A 24035-nucleotide genomic window follows, 5' to 3' on the forward strand; every position below is an offset into this window, starting at 1 on the left:
TGTGTACCGCCATACTTAATTTTTCCTTCCCTGCGTAAGCGTCGGGTAGGGCGGAGGGGTGGGTTATGATTTCCAGGATTTCGCCTTACCAAGTCAGGTGAAACTAGCTAGGTAAAAAATGATTTCATACTAATGAATACGGGGCGGACATAGAGTGGCTTTAGGAGATGGTTGGTTCGGTGGCAAATTGTCTCCGAGTGAAATGATATTTCGATCACTTTTTAGAATTGAGGACACCTGTGGACAACGACCGGTCTACTGCAAGAGGTAGCAGCGCACAGCGGGATTATGCAACCAAGATATTGTGAAGTGGCCACCGAGAGGTGTCCACGCAAGCATCATAACCTATGATATGTATGTATTACTATTCAATTGGCAACAACCTCGTCTCGGTACCGTTTCGGGACTGTAACTCTCCCGTATTCAGTCCCTCTATCTACTGGATTTCGTATTTGCTTTTCTGGTTCTGAACACTGATTCTGATCTGTGGACGGCCTCAAGAACTTCCCATGAGCCTCTCGATCTTGAGTGACGTAGCCGGAGAAGAGAGCGGATTTGGTGTTAGCATCGTTTCGTACCTTTGTGACCAACTCTCGCTTCAACTCATCGAAAACACCGTCTTCGAAGATGGGATTCTTCAACGTAAACAGTGAAAGCATGACCTGAAGTACCTAGCGTACAGTCAGGGCACCTTATGCTATCCACACTTGGAAATTTGCTAGTTATCCGCCGAGCTTTCACTCCATGGGCGGCGGGGTTCCCCGCAATGATAATCTGTTGTTTCTAACTCCATTTTGGGAAAAGGGACATGCGAAAGGGGAAAAAAGGTTAGAAATCGGCCGGGTAAAGTGGCGAATGAGAAAGTTCAAGCAAAAACGGGCCCCGGACAGACTTTCCGTCCAATCAGCAGTGGCGTAACGGGGGGGTACCCCCCAAGAACAAGCTGGCACTCTTCAAGGACGAGGCTGCAGAACTGTCAAGCACCCTCGGTCAACCTCTACCCTTCCGAATCGCCCTTTTCGCGTTCTGGAGACTCCTCTAGCGGGCGGAAGAGAAGATCCTTACGGAATATAAGGCTTTGCTTGCCATACTCTTCAACCTTTCCGTGAAACTTCCTCCGAGTACGTACACAGGATCACCAATCCTCGCTACATCGCTCTGAAAACTGTGGGTGTGCGCCACAAACCCCCTCCCACAACCCAACTTCAACGGAGTTAGCTTACTTCTCCCATCAATCAATCCTTGGAATAGATTCCCTGTTGAACAAACGGTTCTTCTGGGTTTCTTTCTGTGGTGGTCGATATAGAGATAGATGTTGATCTCCTATGGAACCTCCTCCAGGTCGCTACAGTGTTCCGCCCAAGAAGGGTTCGTCAAGCTCCGGCCCACCATCTTCTGTCGATGCAGCATTACAGAAACCAACAATCCCAAAATCGAGACGTTTGAGCAAAGAGCAGAGGAAGAATCGCTACGATCGCATAGAAACGTTAACGAAGGAATTGAAGCACGCGCTTAAGGATGAGATGACACGAAGGAAGGACTCATGGGATGTGGAGGGAGACAGGGAGGAAGAAGAGCAGTGGGAAAGTCGGAAACAAGAAATATATGATGGGCTTTCAGAGTTGACAGGAGAGATAAAAAGGGCTCTTAGAGACAGAAACAAGGAGGCAGTTTTGGAAATGTGGGGGAAAGAAATGGAGGGAAGACGGGTACAAAGAAGCAGTGGATCAAAAAGAGACGGGGACTGGGATGGAAACGGCGAGGATGGGGGGAAAAGCGTAGCGGGAGGAGATGGATGAGTATAATATGGGGAAATTGTGGGCGGAAGGAGGGATAAACTATCTTTTCCATCATATGGGGCTACGAGCATCTTCGTTGGTGTTTTCTAGACGGAATAGAGGGTTCGTTACCATTTCTTTGGTGTTTTATATATCAGTTCTTTTCTCAAAGACTCAGTTGATACCTCACCCCGAGGAGAAGTTTTACTAGTAATTTTATTGATGAGAGGTAAATTTTGTTTAACCTTGATTTTGCACCTGTTAGACCGGATGCCATCCTCTGGTAATATTTTGCATATATTTGAGCATAGTTACCGCTTTGTTTACCCTCGTTCTCCTTTCCCTCTGCGTCTTTCATACAAAGTACACATTTGTTGACACGAATACAGACAACTGAGGGTGGGCACCACATCATCCAGCGCACTGCCTATCACTCCTTTGCAGTTCCCCTGATTCTGAATCTACCGGGTTTGCCGAGTTGGCCTTAACACATGCCCCTAATTGGTATCGTGTAGGCGCTATATCGATACAATATTGTCAACCCTGCTCTCAGATAAGGGAACTTTTGGCAAGTCTCTTGTAGTATCGCTTGCGATCCTCGATGCTCGATGTCTCCTTCGTATAGTAGCGGTTGATAGTTCCGGCAGTGGCGTGTGAAGTGGAGTTGGATGCCTTCCCTTGGTCTGCATGCCTGTATGTAGTCGAGAGCACCGCCACCACAAAGACAGTTAGCAATCCCGGCCAACCGGATAGCAGTATTCTAATAGATTCAATTAGGTTATCTATCCCCCGGGACTTATGATACCAGATCGGGGATAGGGATGGGACGGAGGACGATGAGAATGTGACATTATTCGTGCTTGTAAATGAATCTTTCCCAGGATATATTTGTATCAGGTGTGAAAGAGTAATGACAAGGCAAGTTAACGTCCGTGAGCCACTATAACGCCTATGACCTTACCAATAACGGCGAGAAGAGACGTTTGCAATCCACTCATTACCAGTACTAGGGTGGTGATGTGCGTAACAGAAATCGCAGAAAGAAGTTTTGCGGAGTGATGAGTCGTAAGCTTGTGGTTTTAGAGCATTCACGGAAACCTTGTCGTATGTGGTCAGTGTTATTCCCCATACCTCCCTGCAAGGCGGTTGTTAATCGACAGCTGATAAAATCGCAATGTTTGGCTTCTGTATGCAGATCACTTCCTGTTTGACCCGGGTTGCTGGCGAGCGCCACACCGAATCCGGCCGGGTGGCAACCACTAAAAAAAGAAGCTGGCTCCTCTCTCTCTTCTGATATACGCGTATCCTCAACCCTTCCTCCCTCCGAAGGTACATTTGGACAACTTCGGCTAATCCGTTTCGCCGGGATGGAGCTCCGTTGAAAAAAAAAACGCCCTGCCAAGAGACACGCATAATTTGTGTAGTAATTTAAACCTTGGAAATTGAGGCAGGAATTAAACGCAGGGCGAAGGTTTTTTTGTAGTTGGGTAGGGGAAACCCTCGGACGAAGCTATATACGGAGCGAAATGATGGTGTCAGGATAGTGTAGAATCAGGTTTTCCGAGACATGGGATCATGAAAGTCTTGGCAAGGCGGACGTCAGACAAATCGCAAGGAAATGAATGAAAATCCCAACGACAATAAAGCGGGGAGCATGTAAAAGGCGAGTGGCAAGAGTACTGGTTAAGTGCAGGTCTTAAGTTCCAGAAAGTTTTGACGAAGCCGAAGCCCGCAATGCCGTGCCGATCGCCCGAGTGATATTCTATGATTCTATTATCGTTTGTTTGTTGTTAGATCCAAATAAGCTTTCAAGTACGATCTCAGAAGTGAAAAGGTCGAACAGATTTGTAATATCATAGTTTTCCTTATCTAAAAGACATCCCATATCTTCATTCGAGAAATAGTGTTGTTAAAGTCTGGGCCTGTGGTCCCAAGTTACCCTGTATCAAAGGCCAATTTCGCTTAAAAGCTTAAACCGTTTCCATACTAGCCTTGCTGTCTAGGAATCCCTTAGATTTTGGTAAGGTATATTGACACCATATCATGGATGACGTCGTTCAAGAACTCCTGTCAGGATCCCGTGAATATGCAGATTGGAATACCGGTATTCTGGTATTCGGGCATTCCTGCAAAGCATTTCGACGGGGCACTTATTTGCCACACCTTATTCAATAGCTTGGCAGTACGTGGTGGGAAAACTATTTCCCGAAGTGTTGTCAGGGTGGATTCGGTGCCACAGTGGCGGCGATATTGCAGCAGTTTAACGCCCTGTGTGGTGCTTTGTGGCTTCAGCGCGAGATGATGCTATTGGTGCTGTATGTTGGGACTTCGAGCCCAAGGCTTCTGGCACCGTAAGGAATCTGAGCCCAAGAGGTTATGGGAAGATGATTACGGCTTCGATCAGGAGTGTGTCTGAGGGGGTATGAAAAGAAAGAAGGTGAGATCAACGATGATAGATATTGAAAAAAAACTGCCAACTCACTCGAAATCACCCCCCTTTGAACTAGGTATCTCGCCATCCTGCAGCTGTCCTGTAGTCCCAATTGGTATTGCCGGTTGCCGGAATCTTAGCGATCACATGACAGAAATAATTAATAGAATTAATTGAACTGAGGTGCTCGATACCCTTAGATCCTCTCATCTATAGGAGGAGAGTTAACAAAGCTGGACGATGTTTCCATACTCAAGGTCAACTATGCTAGTGCCAGAGACAAGTTAAGTTTTAAGCCAATCAAGGATCCTCCCAGATTGATCAGTAGGGTAGTTTGAAAAAACTGCGGGGTTGAAAGGGGTTGATGTTGTCTAAGTGGGACATAGGCACTAGGACTAGACAGGCTGGTATCCGTTAAACGCCTTCCCGGGCCACACGAGTACTCCCTCGCTCGAATAGTTGGATATAGAAACCGATTAAAGTGTTTATCATTTCTTTTCTTTGTTAACTGTCCGAGTGAGGAGGGATTTCAAGTGGCTCAGGAAGACATTTACCAAAGACTATGTCACACCGAACTTTGTTCAGACTCAACCCCAGTTTTTCAACTGGGATTTTGCATTCTGAAAAGCTGAGATGAGCTTTCTGGCCCCGGCTCTAACTCTAACTCTGGCTCTGGATGGCTTGTTGCTTTGAACCATGAAAAGGGGATGGCGATGTGAGTAAGGGACATAGTGGGCTGTGATCATATAATTGTGATTGGAGGATTGCATAGATCGAGATTTTGCCCTGGGTGGTGGAAATCTGACAGTGTCAGGGTCCGGGGTGGCACAAATTTGGGGCGCATCAGTTATCCGCCAGTAAACACATCCAGACATGCGCCGTCTACCACTTTGTCGACTTCGATTCTTTTTTTTTTTTTGTTTAATTCATCGCGATCGTCGACTTCGATCAATATCTAGAGTAATTAGATGTGTTTGACCCACAAATCCCCATCCCAGTCAGATTTTGATAGCTGAAAAACTCAATAAATTATCTAATTTATGAACAGAGCCAGCCCCGTTTTCCGTTAACCTGATCAATTGGTGTCAATCCTCCATGATCCGCAATCGAGACCTTCCGAATTTAGAGCCGGCCGCGGAGGCTTTGGCGCAAATTGAAAAAAGTTTAGGAATGAAATATCAATATATCTGCTAGCTAGGCAGACCTGCAGCTACTAGAATTATTCCAATATACGCCTTCGTTTTGTTCAGAAAGAATAATCCCCGAAGATTCAATATATGATCCCGGCCAGCATGCGCAAGAAATACTAGTACACATAATTTACGTACCTGCTGGGCCTATCGTGGGAAAGAAGAAAGCTATGTATATTAAATGTAAGTATTACTAGCTGATTGATTTTTGCCGTAATAATGTCTGTTATTGCTGAAAAGGTATATATATGCCTCCCCAGCTGTAGCGGTTGTCTGGTGTTGCAAGCCCTTGGCACTTCGGGTTCAATCTCGCCCTACTCTAAATTCCAGATTCATCAAGCCACCCGCCTCATATCCAAATCTTGGCCATTTCCCCATATTCATGCAAATCCGGGTCGCGTCAGGTACCATAATAATAAAGCCTGTGATTACGTCATCCATGATGTCAACGCTCAACGTATCCCGGTCCCCGGTTCATGATCAGGAATCGAGACACAACCAAGGTAAAACAATGCATGTAGATCGCGGGTTGTCCCGCTGAGAGACATTTGGAGGCTGGGAACCTATTATAAAATATCTGAAATGTGACATGTTGCTTCGAGAATTAACAGTGGGACTCATTTTCAGCTTGGATTTTAGTGCGGGAGAAGGGAGGTTGGGAAACCTCGTGTTTAGAACCGCTCATATTCTAAAAGTTGATTCCCCGAATTGCAAACGAATCATAGATCATCACTCGACTGTTGTATTCTTGGCGCGAGACACGCAAAACAAAACCCCCCCCCCCAAAAAAAAACCATGAGAACCAGACGAGATGAGAATGAAATTGAGAGATCTCGTTTAGACTAGCCTGCCCATCAGCGAGCGTCCACCAAAATTTGGTGGGTAACCTGGGGGTAGCGGGCAAAATAGCGGGCAACGCTCGCTGAGGGGCCGCGCTCGCTAATGGGCGGACTGGTTTATATAACAGAAAGGTCTCCTAATTTCATATGACTCTATTTTATCTTTCTCTCCATTGACTCTTGGAAAGTGAGGTTGTATCAATTTCGATTGATTATTCTGCAAAGCTGTAGGTAGATATTACAATTAAAGTGGGTGCAAAGGACTTTATATTCGTTCGAATCATAATAACTAATATTTAGTTAGCCTGTATTAGAGAGTTGTCAACGTCCTGGGGATAATACTCATGATTAGTGGTCAGATCTTCAGAGATCTATGTGTATATTGTAGGCACATGAATCACTGACTACCCTATCAATTTCCATAGATCTTAAACGTCTCTAAAGCCTATTCCAACTTAGACATCTGTTTTTTTGCAAAGAAAAAAGCCATTCTAAATTCGTGGTCACTTATAGGAAATATATCCTCCTCTAATCCCTTAATCTTTCCGTGACCTTGCTAAAAGATCTCCTAATCTTCTTGACGAACCTTCTGAAGCTTGTCCTCCTCTTCCCACCTGTCGCCAAAGACTGAGTGACCCCAGTCATGGACTCATCTTCGGCCTCTTCATTCTCATTCTCAGCCTCACCCTCCTCTCTAGTCGCTGGGTTCAAGGACAATCCTTCATGCAGCGACAGCCTCTCCATATCCATTAGTGGCCAGGTTCTCGCTGTGTCATTTGACGGTTCAGGTCCCTGTTCCGATGCCGAGGGCGTCGCCAAACCTCTCTTGACCGTCTTTCTCGCCTTGACCCTACCGTCAATGCTCCATCCTCTATCTCTGTCCCTCAGACTTCCTGGCGCCGACGACACCTCCCTAGGCAATCGTTCTCTTTTCCTCCCTGGGGGCGTCGGGGTCTCTGGAGTCGGGACCAGTCTCGGGATTCGGGAGAGACCTGGGTGCTCACGCCACTTTAGAGGATGAGGCTGCGAAGGGAAGAGGACACGGGAGACGGGGAGAGCCGGAGGGTTGACACGGATATAAGGGATCGCCATAGTGGTGTTTGCCCGGGGCGGAGGCAAGGGGGTTGTCGGGGCCTGGGGCAGAGGGAGCCGGGACTGGTACTGATAAGGGGGGGCGTAGGGCGTGGCTTGGTGCGGACGGGAGGCCTGGGTTATGCCGGAGCTAGTGGAGTATGAACGGGTGGGGGGCGCCTGGTTTGACATTGTCGTGGTGTTGGAGGGATTGGTGATGATGGGTTAGTGGGGTGAGGCCCTTTTATCGTGGTTAATTGGAGAGCGGATTTCATGCAGCTGGGGATACTAACTTGAAAGCAATGCTCAAAAAGTTGAAGTTGCGACCATGCGAGGTGCTTGATGGTGTGATGTTGAAAGTTTGGTTGGGTTGAATGTGGTTACGACAACAGTCATGCATGTGGATGAGCTTGCATCATATGTCGTCACTCGGAATCACGGAGCGTATCGATCTATCAAGAAATCTTTGGGCCTCTATGCAGTGATCCAGAATCCTTTCTTTACAAGAATTATTAACTACAACTCTCCCGCCCCAGGCTCAAGCCATTCTTTGAGTTTGATATCTCAGGATCGCCAAAGGACATGTATCGCTTCCAAAATGGTTCATAAGCATGCAATACCGAAACCAAAGAGGATGTACGCGTCCGTTAGTTCTGTCGCAATCGATAAAGGACGACAATGGTAGCAGGCCAGTTAGAGGAACGGGTACTGGATCAGTTGAGAGGGTGGGTACGTGGTTCTCAAGTTGCAAGACGATATACCTGTCATCGTAGATGAGTTCAATACATATTAACTTGACTCCGTCTTTGCAACAAACCACGCCTTACCAGTTTATCGAGTTGGATATTCGGAGATTCTGTTTCCATCGTTTCTCCTGCGACATCGTCAGCATACATAGGCTTTCACCTATTCACCTTGCCCCTCAGGATTACCTATCACGATCGATGAGGGACTCCGGCGGCTCAAGACTGTTGACTGAAAAGATTGTTTGGTGGATCATATGTGCTCTTGCTTATACTCCTACGCCTAATTAATTCTTGCCAACCCTCTCTTGATCCTCACACACTGGCACCTCGAGATCGCCCAATAACAAGGTATAAGAATACCGAACCCCAGATTCACCGTATTGGTGAAGGCAATGGCATTCCAGGTATTTCAATCTCCATTCCGAAATCGTTCTATATATTAAAATTTATGCTAATGCAATCTCAGGGGTCTCCTTCAGATACGTGATTCATCCGTAGGAAGGACTCACGTACTTCGCTTCCATGCCCTACTTCTCGTTGATCAATGGCTTCTTCCTCCTCGAATAGACTGCTTCTTAAGAGTGTCGGGGGCGATGTCATCAAAACGAGAATCAAAATCTGGCTGCATCATCTGTTCCGCCTTCTGCTTTCTACTCCTTTCTGAGCATGCACGTTAATCACATAGTACAATCACTATAATAGCGTATGTTTTAAGGATATCAAGCTATCTCATCTGCGGCCTTGATACCCCCCATTAAACAAGAATAATACAAAATAAGACCAGCTAGTTCCGCACCAACGCTAGTGTCATGAATGGACTTTGCGCAACAAAGTAGAGAAGATTAGCACGCATCTAGAAGGACCCAGTCCAAGGGAAGACCGTGTCCAATTTCTCGGGACGATCGGCAACAATGCAAGCTTTTAATCTCCTAGTTATACCCACCGGTACGTACAACGATCTATGCAAAAACTCGAACTTAATCGATCTAAGTGCCCTGGTATCTAGCTCACGTATCTGCCCACCCAGCCCCTGAAGGGAAACAAGGTTTTCCAAACACAACCCATAGCCAAGAGACAGAAAGAAGCTCGGGTTTCAAGTTGGAATGTTCACCAGTTTTGCCGAGAGATCCAACCGAACTTGGCCTGGGTTGGGGTTATATACGAAACATCGATCCCTGCGCAGATCGGAACAACAATTGGCTTTTAAATCAAATAGGCTTGGTGCGCAACCAGGGAGGTGTTGCCGAACCCTTAATAAAAGAACGAAGCGGGTTAGAGCGCAAAGGTCTTACCACCCCGCGGTGAATAAAGTGGAGAGAGTACTAGCAATTAATATGTAGACCGTCACAACTATATTAAAATATTTTTTGAGCTTCGGAGACCAAAGCGCGTACAGAGATGTATGAATAAAAGGACATCACCATCCCCCACCAGCTCTACCGACCGTTCGTTTGTTCTCTCGCACAGCAACAACTGGATTGATTGTACTCCTTCATTCCGTCCTTTCTTTTCACTTCTTTTCATTCACATATTCAGACCTGCAGTGCAGCGTCTATACCACATTCATTTCCAAAATGCGTTTCCAGACCGCACTATCCCTTGTTGCAGCTCTTGCCCCGGCGGTTTTCGGGCAGCTTCTCGAAGGCACGGCCGTAGGCCCTACTACTGCCCTGTCGGCAAAAAGCACAATCTGTAACGTGCTGGATTACGGTGGTGTAGCTGATGGAGCTACCGATATTGGTCCTGCGATCACGAAGGCTTTTGCATGCGTTACTGCCGCTAAGAATGGAGCAACATTGTATGTTCCCGAGGGAAACTACTTGAGTAAGCTTTCTCCTTTCCTTGCCTGGCCTTCGCAGATAGCGGAAACTAACGCCTTTCAGTGTCTACCGGTGTCGTCTTGAACGCAGGATCAAACTGGGCTTTCCAGCTTGACGGTCTCATCACGCTCGATGTTGCGGGAAGCTTCTCTGGCAATGCCATTGTTATCAAGCGTGCCACAAACTTGGAGATGTACTCCAGCAACGGCAAAGGTGCTATCCAAGGAAACGGGTACCAAGTACGCATTTCCGGATCATCACAGAACGCCCGTTTACTCCGCTTCATGAACTGCACCAACTACTCCGTCCACGACCTGTTCCTGATCGATTCCCCCACGTTCCATCTTATCCACAACAACGCCGTCAACATGGAGACATACCACATCACCATCCGTGGTGGAAACAAGGGTGGCCTTGACGGCCTTGACTTGATCTGTGACTCCAACTGCTACCTCCACCACATCGAGGTTACCAACAGAGACGAATGTATCAGCGTCAAGACCCCCTCCAAGAATGTCCTGATCGAAGATATCTACTGTAACCAGTCTGGTGGAATGTCAATTGGCTCACTCGACGCTGCCAGCGGCGGTTCAGAAATCGAGTACATCCACATGCGCCGCATCAACGTGTACCAGTGCACCCAGATGCTCATGATCAAGACCTGGCCCGGCGGTACCGGCGCCGTCGGCTACGTCCGCAACAGCATTTTCGAGGACTTCTGGGCATACGACACTACATACGCTCTCGACATCGATCAATACTGGTACTCCCACACCACACCCAACACAGGTGCTATTGCGTTGTCGAACCTTGTATTCAGCAACTGGACCGGCACGGTGGATAACGGCATCAACCGTGGACCCATCGTGATTAAGGGATCGGATGTGGTCCCGTTGACCAACATCACGCTTGAGGACTTCTCAATGTGGACGGTGAACAAGGACCGTGTGGTGCTGCAGTGCAACAATGTCTACGGAAGCGGATACTGTGCCAGAGAACTTGCAAGCGGGGCGACACCAACCGCGTTTAGCAGCACCGTTACCATCACTACCACGATGTCAGGCTTCACAAGCCCGACTAGCCCGGCGTGGGGTGTCGCAGGGTACGGGACTACGCAGTCAATCCCCGTGTACACTCCCGCGGCGTTGTGGGGATCGGTGGCTGCGGCGGAAGTAACAGCCAGAGAAGTTACCAGCACTGCGGCTGCTACTGCAACTTCGACTAAGGCTGCAACTTCGACTAAGGCTTCAACCTCAACTAAGGCGACGTCTACTGCTGTGGCTGCGACAACCTTGGTGACGAAGAAGGCCTCTACCACTTCGTCCTCTGCGTCGGCAACTATCACTGCGACAACCATTAGAACTAGGGGTGGACCAGGCGGACGTGGAGGGCCATGGAGGGCTTAGAAACATTTCTGTGTATATTATTTAGTTATGTTTATATTAGTTTTATTTTAGTGAATTATAAGCAAGTCGGTTAAAAGCTAGGGAATTGCATGTACGAGGGATAATTTTTGTTATTTTCAGTCCTTTGATAAACAAACCGCAGAAGCTGTAGAGATCAAAGAGCCTCTCTATAGCAGAGGATTAAAAGAGTGAGGTGTCGTGAAATATTGGATGAGTGGTTCTAATTCGGGATCGCACCCTCCCAAGATCCTATATATGATCCTTTATTTCTCCATACCCACCTCAATTCAGCACCAAAAGCCAAGTACCAACAAGTACCAACAGTGAACACGACGAAACCAGATCCCGCGCCCACTCCTGCGACACTTTCCAAAAAGCTGTCGATCCGATCATTTCCTGCTTGTCATGTAATCATAGATTCTCACTCGCCCATGTTTTGGTCGTCCTCATGCAGCTATTCATTTGTAAATCCAACTTGACGCGTTTTAGATCCACCCAGACAGCGCTTGTATTAGCGGGACTGGCGGGGGGGGGGACGAAGAGTAAGGCCCTTGCCCCAATGACCACCGGAACGGTCGGATGTCGACGTCATCGATACCTCACCACCACCCACAGGCAGGGCAGGGCAGAGGGAGGTGAGGTGAGGTGGGATATTTAAACCCCCGTGAGGGATCCGATTGTAAGTCGTGTTTCTTGGTATGTATTATTGTTACTGTTAATAGAAGACCTGTTTGCAATGTCGGACGAGGAAAACCAGTGGAAAGACCGCTCAACGCCTCACTGGCACCTATACCAGCGCCAAAACCTCATCAACGCCGCGAACGGCCAACTTCCGCCTTTCAACACCGGTATCTCCCTCTACAATATTAATTCTTCCAATTCCCCGTTCTCCTAACACCCGTGCTATAACCACAGACCCCACAAAGCTCGAGCGCGAAGCCCGCGCCAAACTCTCCCAAAACGGCTGGTTCTACGCCTCCTCCAACGCCGGCCAATCCCACACGCACCACGCCAACCGGGCCGCCTTCGCGCGCCACCGCATCCTGCCGCGCACCCTGGTCGGCACGAACCGGCGCGAGACGCGCACCGAGATCTTTGGGAGGAGCATCCCGGCGCCGATATGCTTTGCGCCCATCGGCATCAACGAGATCTACCATGCGCAGGCGGAGCTGGCGGTTGCGCGGGTGGCGGGCAGGTTGGGGCTGCCGTATTGCCTGAGTACGGCGGGGAGCAGGCCGGTTGAGAGTGTGGGCGAGGCGAATGGAGAGGAGGGGGTCAGGTGGTTTCAGCTGTATATGCCGCATGATGACGAGTTGACGATGAGTCTGTTGAAGAGGGCGTGGGTATGATGCGGCTGTCTGTCTGTTTCTGTTGGTGGGGAGGAGGTGTGAGCTGATGAGAGGCGATTGGTGTACAGGGTGCGGGGTTCGATGTGCTTATACTCACTACTGATACCTGGCAGTTGGGCTGGCGGCATGACGATATTGCGACGGGGAATTATGGTTTTGAAGAGTCTCCATCACTTTTGTTTGCTACTGTGCTGACCGCAACATAGCGTTTTATCATGGCCGTGGAGCCTCCTTGGGGTTTACAGACCCAGTATTCCAGCGTCGCCTGAAGGAGGCCGGCATAGACCCTGAAACAGACCCCAAGGCCGCCGCCCAGAAGTGGATCGACACAATCTGGCACGGCCGTTCGCACAACTGGGAGAAAGTCAAGTGGGTCCTGCAGCAATGGAAGACGCTCACCAACGGCAAGCCATTCGTGATCAAAGGCATCCAGGACGCCCGCGACGCCGAGATGGCGGTGGAAGTGGGCTGCGACGGCGTTGTCGTGTCGAACCATGCTGGGAGACAGATCGATGGCGCTGTTGCAAGCCTGGATGCGCTGGAGGGGGTTGTCGCTGCGGTGGGCGGCAGGACGACGGTGCTATTTGATTCGGGGGTACGCTCGGGGAGCGATGTGTTTAAGGCGCTGGCGCTGGGGGCGAAGGCGGTGCTAGTGGGGAGGTTGTGGGTGTGGGGGTTGTCGATACAGGGGGAGGTGGGGGTGGAGCATGTGATGAGGAGTTTGCTGGCGGAGTTTGATTTGACGATGGAGTTGGCGGGGTGTAATAGGATTGAGGATATTCGGAGGGATCGTGTGAGTAAGTATATCTATATATCTGCGATGGTTCTTCTAGCTCCCTTGGCGTTAGGTTCTGTGGTGGGCACTGACGGGGCATGGCTGGTAGGGACGGTGGAGGAGATGGACGGGAAACAAAAAGCGAAGTTGTAGAAGGGCCTACTCAGAGAATGACTTCCACAGGCCCAAAAGAACAAAGCCAGGGCGGAGTCCCATGGCTGGGCGGACTAGCCATTGTGTTTCGTGGCCTGGTCGAGCCTTGGTCATGTTGTAATTATCTATAGTTGGTTATCGAGAAAGAAAAAAGAAGAATTTTTTAGATAGAAGCCCGGACCCGGCTCGCTCAACAGAAGAGATTTGACGCTTCCAGGCCGTTGGTGATTGGGGCCTCGCTCTCTCTGAGGCCTGGTTGGTTTTCAGGAAAGATGGTTGATCAAGCTCTGCTGCTCTATATTGCTCGAATGAAAGAAGATGAGAGAGATCACGATTGGATTAAGAGGGCGCATCAGCTTACCTTTACAGGGTCTCAAAACTAACACATCTATATACTTAACCATGACAACTGCAATAGCTGTTATAACGTGTCTTAACACCCATTCCGCTACTCGCATGCCCAGACTATGTTGATGATTATCTGCGACAACAAAATCCAAAAAGCAGTCTAGGAGCGAAACTACTTGTACTATTCCGCGAGCCTGCCCCACAAAGCTTGGGGTTTTCAAATTATTATATCGAGGATTATATGTAGTTTGTTCCATGTATTATTCCCCGGTAAATATTGTAAGGGCAGAGCTGGTCTCCTTTACTTAGGTATAGCGTGATTATCAAATTACCGAGTGATCGTCTATGATCCACATTTACAGCTGAGAAATATGTGGATATCATCCCTATTCAATGCCGCCAGTACCCTCAATCGTGAATTTACATGCGCTTCCATTCAAATATAAAAAGTCAGAACTCAATGGGTAGACATAGAAATAATACTAACCTTATGAGTAATTTCCAGGGTTTGGATGAATTCTCTGGGATCGGGAGTAACTGATATTTTCAACACTGTTGGCATGGGCCGAGCGTTGATTACAGGATTGACTTTGGGTATAGATTTCGTCCACCATAGTATAAAGGTCAGCCCTTCAGGTCCACGCTGAAGCCAGGGACTCCTTCTCCGAGTTTGTGGCTTCTTCGTGTAGACATGTAAATAAAATATTAGACTACACAAAACCGACTCCCAGCACCCACTTCTACTCCTTCCTAACCTTATACGTGACCCTGGGCAGCACCCTCCCCACCACCGCCGCAACCCCACACCGCACCATCTCCTCGCCCACAACCTCCACATCCTTATACGCCTCCGGCGCCTCCTCCCACACCAGCTCCTTGTCATCACACACCACCCACCCGGCCCCCTCCATCACCCGCCCCTTCCCGCTCCTCGAAAACGGCTTCATGTTCGTCATCACCTCCGTGTCGCCATTATACTTCCTCGCAATCCCCACCCGCGCCTTCGATCTCGACATGACTCTGCCCGCGCCATGCGCCAGCGACAGCGCATTCTGTGCACCGTGCGATGTAGCCTCCGTGAATAGCGGCCGCAGGATCAAAGTCGGCGTACCGCGGGATCCTGGCAATGGGAGGAAGGGGGTAGAGGGCGTGGACGGCGCGGCGCCTTTGCGGTGGATGTAGACGTCCTTTTCGGGCGCGGCGGGGGGCCACGGCGTGAGTGTGACGTTGTTGTGGTGGATGTCCATGGCCTTGCGTTTTTGGATATCGGCGTAGGAGGCGGGGATGTTGGATTCGGGGCTGTCCCAGAGGGAGGACTCGAGGCAGCAGAGAAAGCGCAGTGCGATTAGGTCGCGGGAGCTTTGGGCCCAGGCACAGGCCGCGTTGTGGAGAGCGAGGTAGGAGATTGCCTTCGGGTCTGTGGCGGGAATGGAGATGTCCTCTTCAGTCGAGGACGAGTTGTAGAACTGCGACAAGACATGCTGGCCATACCCACGGGAGCCCGAATGCACCAGCAGAATCACCTCGTCCGGCGCAAATGGAGGTGTGTAGACCTCGCCCGTGCCATCGTCGTAGGGGATGATATCCTCCACGACCTGCAGCTCCGCAAAGTGGTTCCCGGACCCGATGGTGCCCAGGTAGCGGTCCCAGTCTTCTCCCACGCTCAGCGACTTGCCGTCGGCAGTGCCGCAGCTTAGCCATGCCTCTCGCTCAGCAGGCCCCATCCACTCACCCTCCAGGCCTACCAGGTTCCCCGCGACTTTCTTCACGCCGGCCGCGTCCCACAGTTTATCCGCCTTCAGTGTCGTCCGGTACCAGCTCATCCCGCAGCCGATGTCGCCGCCTATCAATGGCGGGTGTATGTATCCATCCGAGATGAACGTACATCCAATCGGAAATCTCGTGCCGGGATGTAGATCCGGCAGGCCAACGGCAGAGATAATGCCGGGGAGCTTTGCACACTCGTTTAGCTGCGAGAGCGAGACGGGGTCGAGGGCGAGCTCGGATGTGATTGTGTGCACTGTGCATGTAGTGCTGGGGGGTGCTTTGATGTTGCCGACATACTCTTCGCCGGCGGATATGAGCAGGACGAGGTCGTCTTTGAGGTATTGCTGGATGTCGTCTGATGTAAAGAGCTCGTGGCCGCCGCGCAGAAAGAGCCGCGTGGGCTTCTTGATGCGGAGTTTGGCCTTTGAGGTGGTGAAGACGGTTGTGAGGATGTCTGAGGAGGAGGGGAGGAGCAGAGGACAGCGGATGTTTTGAGAGGCGTTGGCAATTAGGGTGAGGCGTGTGGCTGGCATTTTTCTTGGAATCTTATCTGCTTGTATACTGTATATGTAGGTTAATATCGAGATCTAGTTGTTGGAGGGGAGGAGGAGGTGAGGTTTATATAGGGCTGAGTTGCATGCATGGGGGAGCTGAGCTCTAGCTAGGATAGCCAGCTGCTAGCTTACATGTATGCCGGTCCTTTCCCTGTGAGTCAATGCAGTCAATGCAGTCAATGATTGAGTCAGAGAGAGCCTCAAGGTCTTGGCAGTGCAGGGACCTTGCATCAATTGCAACCCAGTCGATGTATGCAGGTAGAGTACAATACTATCGTGCCATTCAGGGACGTCCATAGTACCGCAGCTTAGCATCAAATCCTCTGGAGCAGCAGAGTACCGCGCGGAGTACAGCAAGGCAGTGCGTGTTCCAACGGTCGTAGCAAGACCAATTGCCAAAACCACAATATGCAATTGTAGAAGAGAAGAGACGATGATGATAATATCAACAGGACTACTAGCGTTTCTACATAATTAAGTCCACGGTTGTAGTATACGTACGTAGCTGACAGTCACATGCCGGTTGTCCGCGGCTGGAAGACCTGAGTGATAATCTGTGCTCTGCACGAATTGAAAACAGTCTGGGACGAGACTAACAAGTACATCGGACTAGTGTCGCCAGCCAGGGACGTCGGTGAGGAGTATATACAGCAGGTCACAAGATGTCACTCGGAACGTTAAACTAATTAAACAGCATGGAACGGGGGAATTTTTGGTCAGGGGGATTGATTGCACGGGTTGCAACACAAGTGATATGTTGGATATGGGTCGTTCTAGACAGTAAGGTCACGATGTCGAATAGTAAAGGATCCGCTGTCAAATTGTAAAGGGTCTGTTGTTAAGAGGAATGGTGGCCTACTCGGGCTCTTATAAGATAGCTTGTATCAGCTCTAGACATCGATATCCATTAAAGGCTCGTCCTACTTTTAACATGGTATAGCCTTCGCATTGGTAGGAATAACTTAACCACAGTCTGTCAACAGGACAACTATCACGAATCTTGATATACCTTTTTAGAGAAGTTTAATCAAGACTTTATTGCAAACTCGTAATTAAAGGATAACACTCTCGACCGAATAACTAGACTAAACAAGATTCCAGGCCTCCTCCTCCTCCTCCTCCTCTACTGCCGGCTGCTTCTTGACAACCTTCGCCTCCACTTCTGCTGGTGCCTCCACGGCAATTGCAACCTTCGCCTCCTCTTCAGTTGGCTGCTTTACGATTACCTCTGCCTCCAATTCAGCTGGCGCCTCCACTGCAACCTTCGCCTCCTCTTCAGTTGGCTGCTTCTCGACTATCTCTGCCTCCAATTCTGCCGGCCCCTCTGCAAGTTCCACATTCTCTCCAACCAACAGCTGCGCCATCCCCTCCACGATCTCCCCCTCCGATGACTGCCCCTCCGCACCTCCCTCGAGCTCCGCGTCCTCGACAACGCCCGGCACCACCTTCCCCCCCTTTAAATCCTCTAGTGTACGTGTCAACCTATCCACCTCCTTCCTCACAATAATAATCGCCTGCCAAACGCTCCTCAAGTGTGTCTCCGTCTGGCCAATCGCCCACAAGATATCCTTCTGCTTGCGCACCGCGAGGGCCAAGACCGGCCGGCTGTCGCAATAGCCATTAAACCCGCACGTCGCCCGTCCTCCCGCACAGTCCGCGCCCGACGATCCGGTCTTGCGCTTGTATTCGTCCTCGGCGATGCGGAGCATGATGTTGTTGATCTGCAGCTTCGCCTTGGCGTCTTTCATGTAGTTGACGGCGTAGTTGTAGCGGCCGCAGAGCTGCTGCAGCTTTATGGTGCGGTGCTGGAGCTGGGTGGTGAGGGATTTCTTCATGCGGGAGAAGGACTTGGGGGCGAGGGAGAGCTGGATTGTTGCTGTGGGTGATTCCATTGTGCTGGTGGTGGAGGGTAAGTTCTTAATGTTGTACTGGGGGTTGGGAATTGTAGTGGTGTTTAAAGTTGCAATTGGTAGAGTTGGAAGTGTAGGATGTGGCAGGAGTACGAGTGTGAGATGGGGGGTTCAAGTGGTACGTAGCTCATAGGTGTTTTATGGTGCGAAAGGCAATATTTCGCATTCAATGCATAACTAGCCTTTAATAGACATCGGGAGTAAGGCGCCACGGGCATTGAATCCTCACTCCACCTAGGTTCGAGCCGTGAATGACCCGGGAGCTACATGTAGCTATAGCCCATTGAATTATAAAAAAGCGAGACAACAAAAATATCTGATCGACCCCGTGCAAGTACCAGTGCTCGACATACCCTAGCCGGAAAAAGCCGCACGAACGATCATTTCCACCATTCAATTGACGAAAACGTCCAGAGTCGAAAACACACGCACGCCAACAGCTAAAACTCCAAAACGAAATGAAAAGCGAGTCATGGCCCATGCATGCTGCTAGCCACCAAATGCTAAAAAATATTTACACACATCCATTCCCGGAGTCAAAACCAGGGTTAGGGTACATACATACCCAGAACCAAAAAGCACAGTAAGCAATGATGTCAGCCACTAGCGTACCTGCCAAGCCAGTCCCTACAAACCTGCGAAATTTCTGCCCTTCCCTCTCTTCCACAACCACAACCACAACATCCGTCTCGTTCATCGTCTTTTTCACCAGATGAACCAGAAACGTCGTCATGGATTCTACTAACCATCCAATTCAACCCCACCCATCCACAGCACAACACCAAACTGTAAGCCCTCCCAATCCCTCCCCCTCTCCCCCACCCCATATCTATCTCAACCTCTCCTACTCCCACCATCACTGGATGATGATTTAAATATACACTGAAAATTCATAACGTCTCGTTGAGCGGTGGGACCCACTTGTGGGCGCCCCCTCCGCTCTCTGCGATTTGCTGAATGCTTTTACTTCTGACTGCACCCTTTTTTTCAACTATTTCGCACTGTTCTCTTCTTGGTCTGGATGATTGAGGGCTTGTGCTAACGTTTTATTTCTACGTGAAGAACTATTAGATGTCTTTAAGGATGGGGATGGAGAGGGAGAGGGAGAAGGTTGGGACTGCTCATAGGGTGCCCGCCAGGACCCCTCCGACAGGAACCCCCGCCCTGTGCTGAAGTGGTACCCCACGTTACAATACCGACTTCCACCCCCCGTGCGACGGTCAGGTCTCGAGATGGCTCTTCCATCTCGTATCTACGCTCCCGTCAAACTGGAGGGAGTATTGGTGCCAGCCTTACTAAAACCAACCTTTGGCGCCAACGGCAGCCGGGGAAGAAAAGGGTTTACCAGGCACCTATAACGTGTAGTCGCTCACCCACTCACAGGATTCCCTGGTTCCGGGGTGCGGATGCACAAACCATTGGTCTAGTGCCTGCGCTGGTGGCTATTGGGTCAACGGTCTCGCACGACTCTGTATAAAAAAAAAAAAACTATCTCTCCACACGCAGATAAAAATAAAATGAAAAAAAAAAAAAAAAAAAAAATTGCTCTTTGTGGCTTCCATCCAGATTCTGACTTTCGCGTTTTTTACCGGTGATACTCTACATTTAACCCTTAAAAAAAATAATGTTTCGAGAGAGAATATGGCCATGGTATGTTTTGCATGATCAGTACTGTTCCTCCCATTTATCAAGAAATCAGATGGAACAAAAGCGGTGCACACCTACATGTAGGTATTGGACCTCCGGTGGTCTTGGCGGCTGTCGCAAGGTGATTTGATGTTCATTGTATGTAGTAGGATGGAGTTTTACCGTAGTGGTATAAAGCTGAGTCTGGTGTTTTAGTTGGCCTAGCGACCACTAACATTTTAGAACGGTGCGCGGCTGTTTAGATATAAAAGACTTCCTTGGGGTAGAAGAGAATAAAATCCCGGTGAGAAAACTTGATGTTTTCCCCGCTGGATAGAATGTCTATAATTTCGTATTCGGGGTGAAAGGAGACTTAATGAAACTATCGGAATTGTTCCTAAACCACATTATCACAGACTCACAGACCATCACTCGCGGTTATAAACTTTCCTCGATTAGGATAAAAATTACAATAAACAAAACTCTGCCACTATCGACAAAGCTACCAAAAGACACACACAAACACTCAAACTACATATCTACAAACCCCCCCACAAACCTCCAACCACACGATTTACCAAACCCCCCAACACACACACACCTAATTAACTAGCTAAGATAGAGCGCCTTGCCCCACCACTCACAAACCTCCTTATCTCCACTCGCATCTACAACCGTCATATTCGTCCCACTCACCACCAACCCCTTCCCCTCACTGCCAAACGTCGGCCACATAACATGCTCCGGCCCCACGCCCGTGCCATTACCACCCTGCAACTCATTCGGCGTTCCACCAACCACAAAGTTCATCACAAACCTCCTAGTCGCAAGGAGGATATCGCGATCGACGACAGCATCCGCGCCAGGAATCTCATTGAACAGCAGCAAGGACCAGGTCCCGTGGGCTCCGGGCGCGATGGTGGTGACGAGGTTGTAGGTGCTGTCCGGGAGCGCGGCGGACATGGCATAGCGGTTGCAGTCGAAGCCGGAGTCGGCGGTGACCTTGATGAGGCGCTCCTGCTCGGTCTTATACGGTGTGCTGTCGCTGGGTGGGGGGTAGAGCGCGAGGAGGTCGGCGATGGAGGCGTTGGAGATGCCGGGGAAGGTGGACGTGATGTGGTCTGCGCTGATGGTGGTCTCGTTTCCGATAAAGGATTCGCCCTAAGGGTGTGTTAGTGGGGATGAAGAAGGGGTGAGAGGAGGGAGAGGGGAATGTACTTCGTTGATGTCATCCATGACGAGGATTTCAACGTCTTTCTGGATGCGGCCTTGTGCAAAGAGGTATGAGGGCACATCGGGGACAAGATCCCCGTCTACGGAAGGCCCAAAGCCGAAGCCGGGGGGTGCAACATCAGAGATGATCTGCTTATTGATGAGCTGCAGCTGCTCCGTGGGGACGGCACGAAGACACTCAATTCCCTGATCGGTACCTACATCGCATTATATTAGCAAAAAATCGACACTCTCTTAAGGATCCAAGCATAATACAATTTGTCGCAGCCTGCAAAGACAGATAGCTATTCTCGGCGCCCGAATGTCCACCAATGGGAAAGAACCCAGGTCCAATGGGGATGGCCCTCTTGAACAGCTTCTCGCCCGTACCACCGTAGGCGGAGATCTGGTGCATGATTGATCCAGCGCCTGCAGAGCCGCCCATGACGGTGACCTCATCCTTGGAGCCTCCAAAGAGATGGATCTTGTCCTGTACCCACTTGAGCGCGAACCTCTGGTCGTAGAGACCCGCGTTCGGGACTGTGTTGTCGCTGAGCGTGAAGCTGGGGCCACCGAGCCAGCCGAAGGCGCCGAGACGGTAGTTGGGCGCAACATAGATCACAGGGCTGGGGGAGTCAACGAGGAAGTTGATAGGGTCCCCATACAGCGTCTTGGATCCTAGGACGTATGCACCGCCGAAGAACCTGCACCAATTAGCCTAATGTGCTCTATTGCAATATTACTGGCTAGTAATATGTGCATTCTACTTACCACACAAGCACCGGCACGTCGGTATACTCCCCCTCAAGGACCTTCCGCGGCACAATGACGTCAAGGAACAGGCAGTCCTCGCTGACCCCAACCTTTTCTGTGAGGTCGCTGCCGGTGTAGGCGGGTTGACCTTGGGGACAGGTTCCTCCACTGCTGCCGTCTTGGACTGCGGTGCGATTCTCCAGCGGGGCCTGGGGAGGGGCAAAACGGAGGGAGCCAGTGGGGGGAGCGGCGAAACGAATGTTGGAGAAGGTGTAGGCGTCGTAGGATTCCTGATAATTGTGTTAGGTGTAGTTGAAAGAGAAGGGAGAAGTAGTGGGAAGGTACGTTGTAGGAGGTGGCCTGGTGAACGGCATAGCCTAGATCAATCATAGGGAAGTCGGTAGTGCTGAGGGTGCTGTTTGAGGGGGTTGGTGCGGCAGCGGCGAGGGCTGAGAGCCCGAGTGTGAGGGCCAGACTGGAGAGAATCATGGTGGGCGATTATTGTATTACTGCTATTATTTGATTCGGTAGTATGGACTGTAGAGAAGGTAGCTGAGTGATAGCGATTGAATATAGAGGAGAGATAGGACGGGTTTATATACTTCACTGGAGGGCCACGGACGATACAGGAATATATTGCGAACAGCATTGGGTATTGAATTAATGGGTAAAAGTCTCTGCAGATCTGATGCATTCATTACCAGTGTTCATCATCATGCTCAGCCATGATGCTTCTCTGCTGTATGTACATGTCCCCATTAGTGTTCATAACCATCCTGGACTGGCTCCCCGTGCTAGGGCTGAAACGGGTGCGCTAATCAAAGATTATCAGCACAGCCTTACTCACTTGGGGCTAATTAGTAACACCACACCGACTACATGTATTTGGGAATATATGTCATGTCCTTAGAGGTATCTATTAACCTCGACCTCATAATGAGGCAACTGTACTAATTATAATTAGCTGACAGCTACATGTACAATCCATCATGACTCTGACAAAAGAAAAACTTTTTGTATCGACCTACGTCAAGACATTGGCAGACACTTACAGCCATCGATCCATAGGAATATGACTCTTGCTGTTGCATCACCACCACCACCCATGCTCTGGATAGATATTCAGCTCGGGTAATGAACCGAATAACCCCATCATTATACCTAGTCACTAACAAATTAACTAACAGCTCGGAGCCGACGCCCCCGCATCGGAGCCGACAAGTTAACAACCTCCACCTCAGGACCGACTACCGAAGCACCTCCGAAACGCCGAGTTGCACAGTGCCTGTCTGCCTCCGGCAGTGCACGCGACGTTGCGATGCCAAGACCCTGGTTACCTGATTCGTCAAACTGTAATAATAATCATTGACTAGCTGGCCGGCTAGCTGAAAACGTCTTGTTGACTGACCAGGATTCGTCCAGCAGACTCGCTCGATGTAAAATCCCTCGCCAACCCTAAAGGACAAACACCACCCTCTTGGTTAGGGTTCTATTAATCTGGCGATACTTGCTATTACTGATCGATCGGGTCGGATGCTCTTTCTTTCCCCACGGCTCTGCTACTGCAATGCTAAGATCAAGGATAATACGAGCAACCATCCAAAGCTTACTCTGCGCGGCCCTCCAGGCACTTGGCGGGGTCGTCACAGAGCCTCACCCCCCTCTTCTCTAGGTACATGTAGTCATAACATGCATGTAAGCTGTACATTCATATATCTAGTCATGCATAAACGCGCGGCCGAGGAGACCTGGAGCCGAAGCTTAACTGGACCGGAGCGACGGGTTTGTTTGTAATGGGTGAGTATGCTTGTTACTAAGGGGGCTCGGCCATATGTCACCGGAGTTCCGCCGACCCCCGTTTTGGGCTCAGAAATACATACATGTATGTAAGCCTTGGACTCGGTTGTTGGAGTGGTTGCCCCGTGTGTTACCCATGGACCACTCGGATAAAGAGAGAGAGTCGGCTTTGCACAACAGCTCGGGCCTATGTTATTCCGACTGTGCCGAAGAGATGGAGAGATCGGTACCTGGCCAATGTTCTCATGACACCCAATTAAAAGTAAGTAGGGATCGCCAATAGGACGTTTTAGGGTAGAAGAGTAAACCTGCGCACAAGAACAAAGAATCATATAAAAGGGGGAGGAGTTTTCTCCTAGCCCACATCCAAACAGCTACATGATGCAAACTTGGCAACAGAGCAGTATAACCGGCCAAGATAACGAGGTCGTTTATCTGGTTAACCATGGCATTGTAGATGTCAGTTCGCCATATGTACTTGATTGATAAATTTATAAAGATTCCCTTCCT

The 24035-nt window shown here is 49.8% G+C and overlaps 8 protein-coding genes across 8 annotated transcripts; 3 read left to right on the forward strand and 5 right to left on the reverse strand.

Moving 5' to 3' along the window:
• Positions 1-368: 368 nt before the first annotated feature.
• On the reverse strand, positions 369-659 carry H6S33_007638 (uncharacterized protein; the record flags this gene model as incomplete). Its single annotated transcript, XM_044839304.1, has 1 exon — positions 369-659. One exon carries the CDS (start codon positions 657-659, stop codon positions 369-371), a length of 291 nt encoding a protein of 96 aa, XP_044688511.1.
• Positions 660-1325: 666 nt separating this feature from the next.
• Positions 1326-1799, forward strand: H6S33_007639 (uncharacterized protein; the record flags this gene model as incomplete). Its single annotated transcript, XM_044839305.1, has 1 exon — positions 1326-1799. One exon carries the CDS (start codon positions 1326-1328, stop codon positions 1797-1799), a length of 474 nt encoding a protein of 157 aa, XP_044688512.1.
• A 4967-nt stretch (positions 1800-6766) lies between these two features.
• H6S33_007640 (uncharacterized protein) lies at positions 6767-7501 on the reverse strand (the record flags this gene model as incomplete). Its single annotated transcript, XM_044839306.1, has 1 exon — positions 6767-7501. One exon carries the CDS (start codon positions 7499-7501, stop codon positions 6767-6769), a length of 735 nt encoding a protein of 244 aa, XP_044688513.1.
• Positions 7502-9629: 2128 nt separating this feature from the next.
• On the forward strand, positions 9630-11281 carry H6S33_007641 (uncharacterized protein; the record flags this gene model as incomplete). Its single annotated transcript, XM_044839307.1, has 2 exons — positions 9630-9879; positions 9939-11281. 2 exons carry the CDS (start codon positions 9630-9632, stop codon positions 11279-11281), a joined length of 1593 nt encoding a protein of 530 aa, XP_044688514.1.
• A 736-nt stretch (positions 11282-12017) lies between these two features.
• Positions 12018-13558, forward strand: H6S33_007642 (uncharacterized protein; the record flags this gene model as incomplete). The annotated part of the gene is made up of 5 exons (XM_044839308.1): positions 12018-12129; positions 12197-12624; positions 12699-12783; positions 12837-13427; positions 13515-13558. 5 exons carry the CDS (start codon positions 12018-12020, stop codon positions 13556-13558), a joined length of 1260 nt encoding a protein of 419 aa, XP_044688515.1.
• Positions 13559-14646: 1088 nt separating this feature from the next.
• On the reverse strand, positions 14647-16206 carry H6S33_007643 (uncharacterized protein; the record flags this gene model as incomplete). The annotated part of the gene is made up of 1 exon (XM_044839309.1): positions 14647-16206. The coding sequence occupies one exon, from the start codon at positions 16204-16206 to the stop codon at positions 14647-14649; it is 1560 nt and encodes a 519-aa protein (XP_044688516.1).
• A 1106-nt stretch (positions 16207-17312) lies between these two features.
• On the reverse strand, positions 17313-18119 carry H6S33_007644 (uncharacterized protein; the record flags this gene model as incomplete). Its single annotated transcript, XM_044839310.1, has 1 exon — positions 17313-18119. The coding sequence occupies one exon, from the start codon at positions 18117-18119 to the stop codon at positions 17313-17315; it is 807 nt and encodes a 268-aa protein (XP_044688517.1).
• Positions 18120-20372: 2253 nt separating this feature from the next.
• On the reverse strand, positions 20373-22217 carry H6S33_007645 (uncharacterized protein; the record flags this gene model as incomplete). The annotated part of the gene is made up of 5 exons (XM_044839311.1): positions 20373-20924; positions 20982-21193; positions 21252-21679; positions 21747-22018; positions 22074-22217. 5 exons carry the CDS (start codon positions 22215-22217, stop codon positions 20373-20375), a joined length of 1608 nt encoding a protein of 535 aa, XP_044688518.1.
• Between the last annotated feature and the right edge of the window lie 1818 nt (positions 22218-24035).

This window comes from Morchella sextelata (assembly GCF_020137385.1).
Source record: "Morchella sextelata strain SCLS chromosome Unknown scls_24, whole genome shotgun sequence".
Lineage (NCBI taxonomy): Eukaryota > Fungi > Ascomycota > Pezizomycetes > Pezizales > Morchellaceae > Morchella > Morchella sextelata.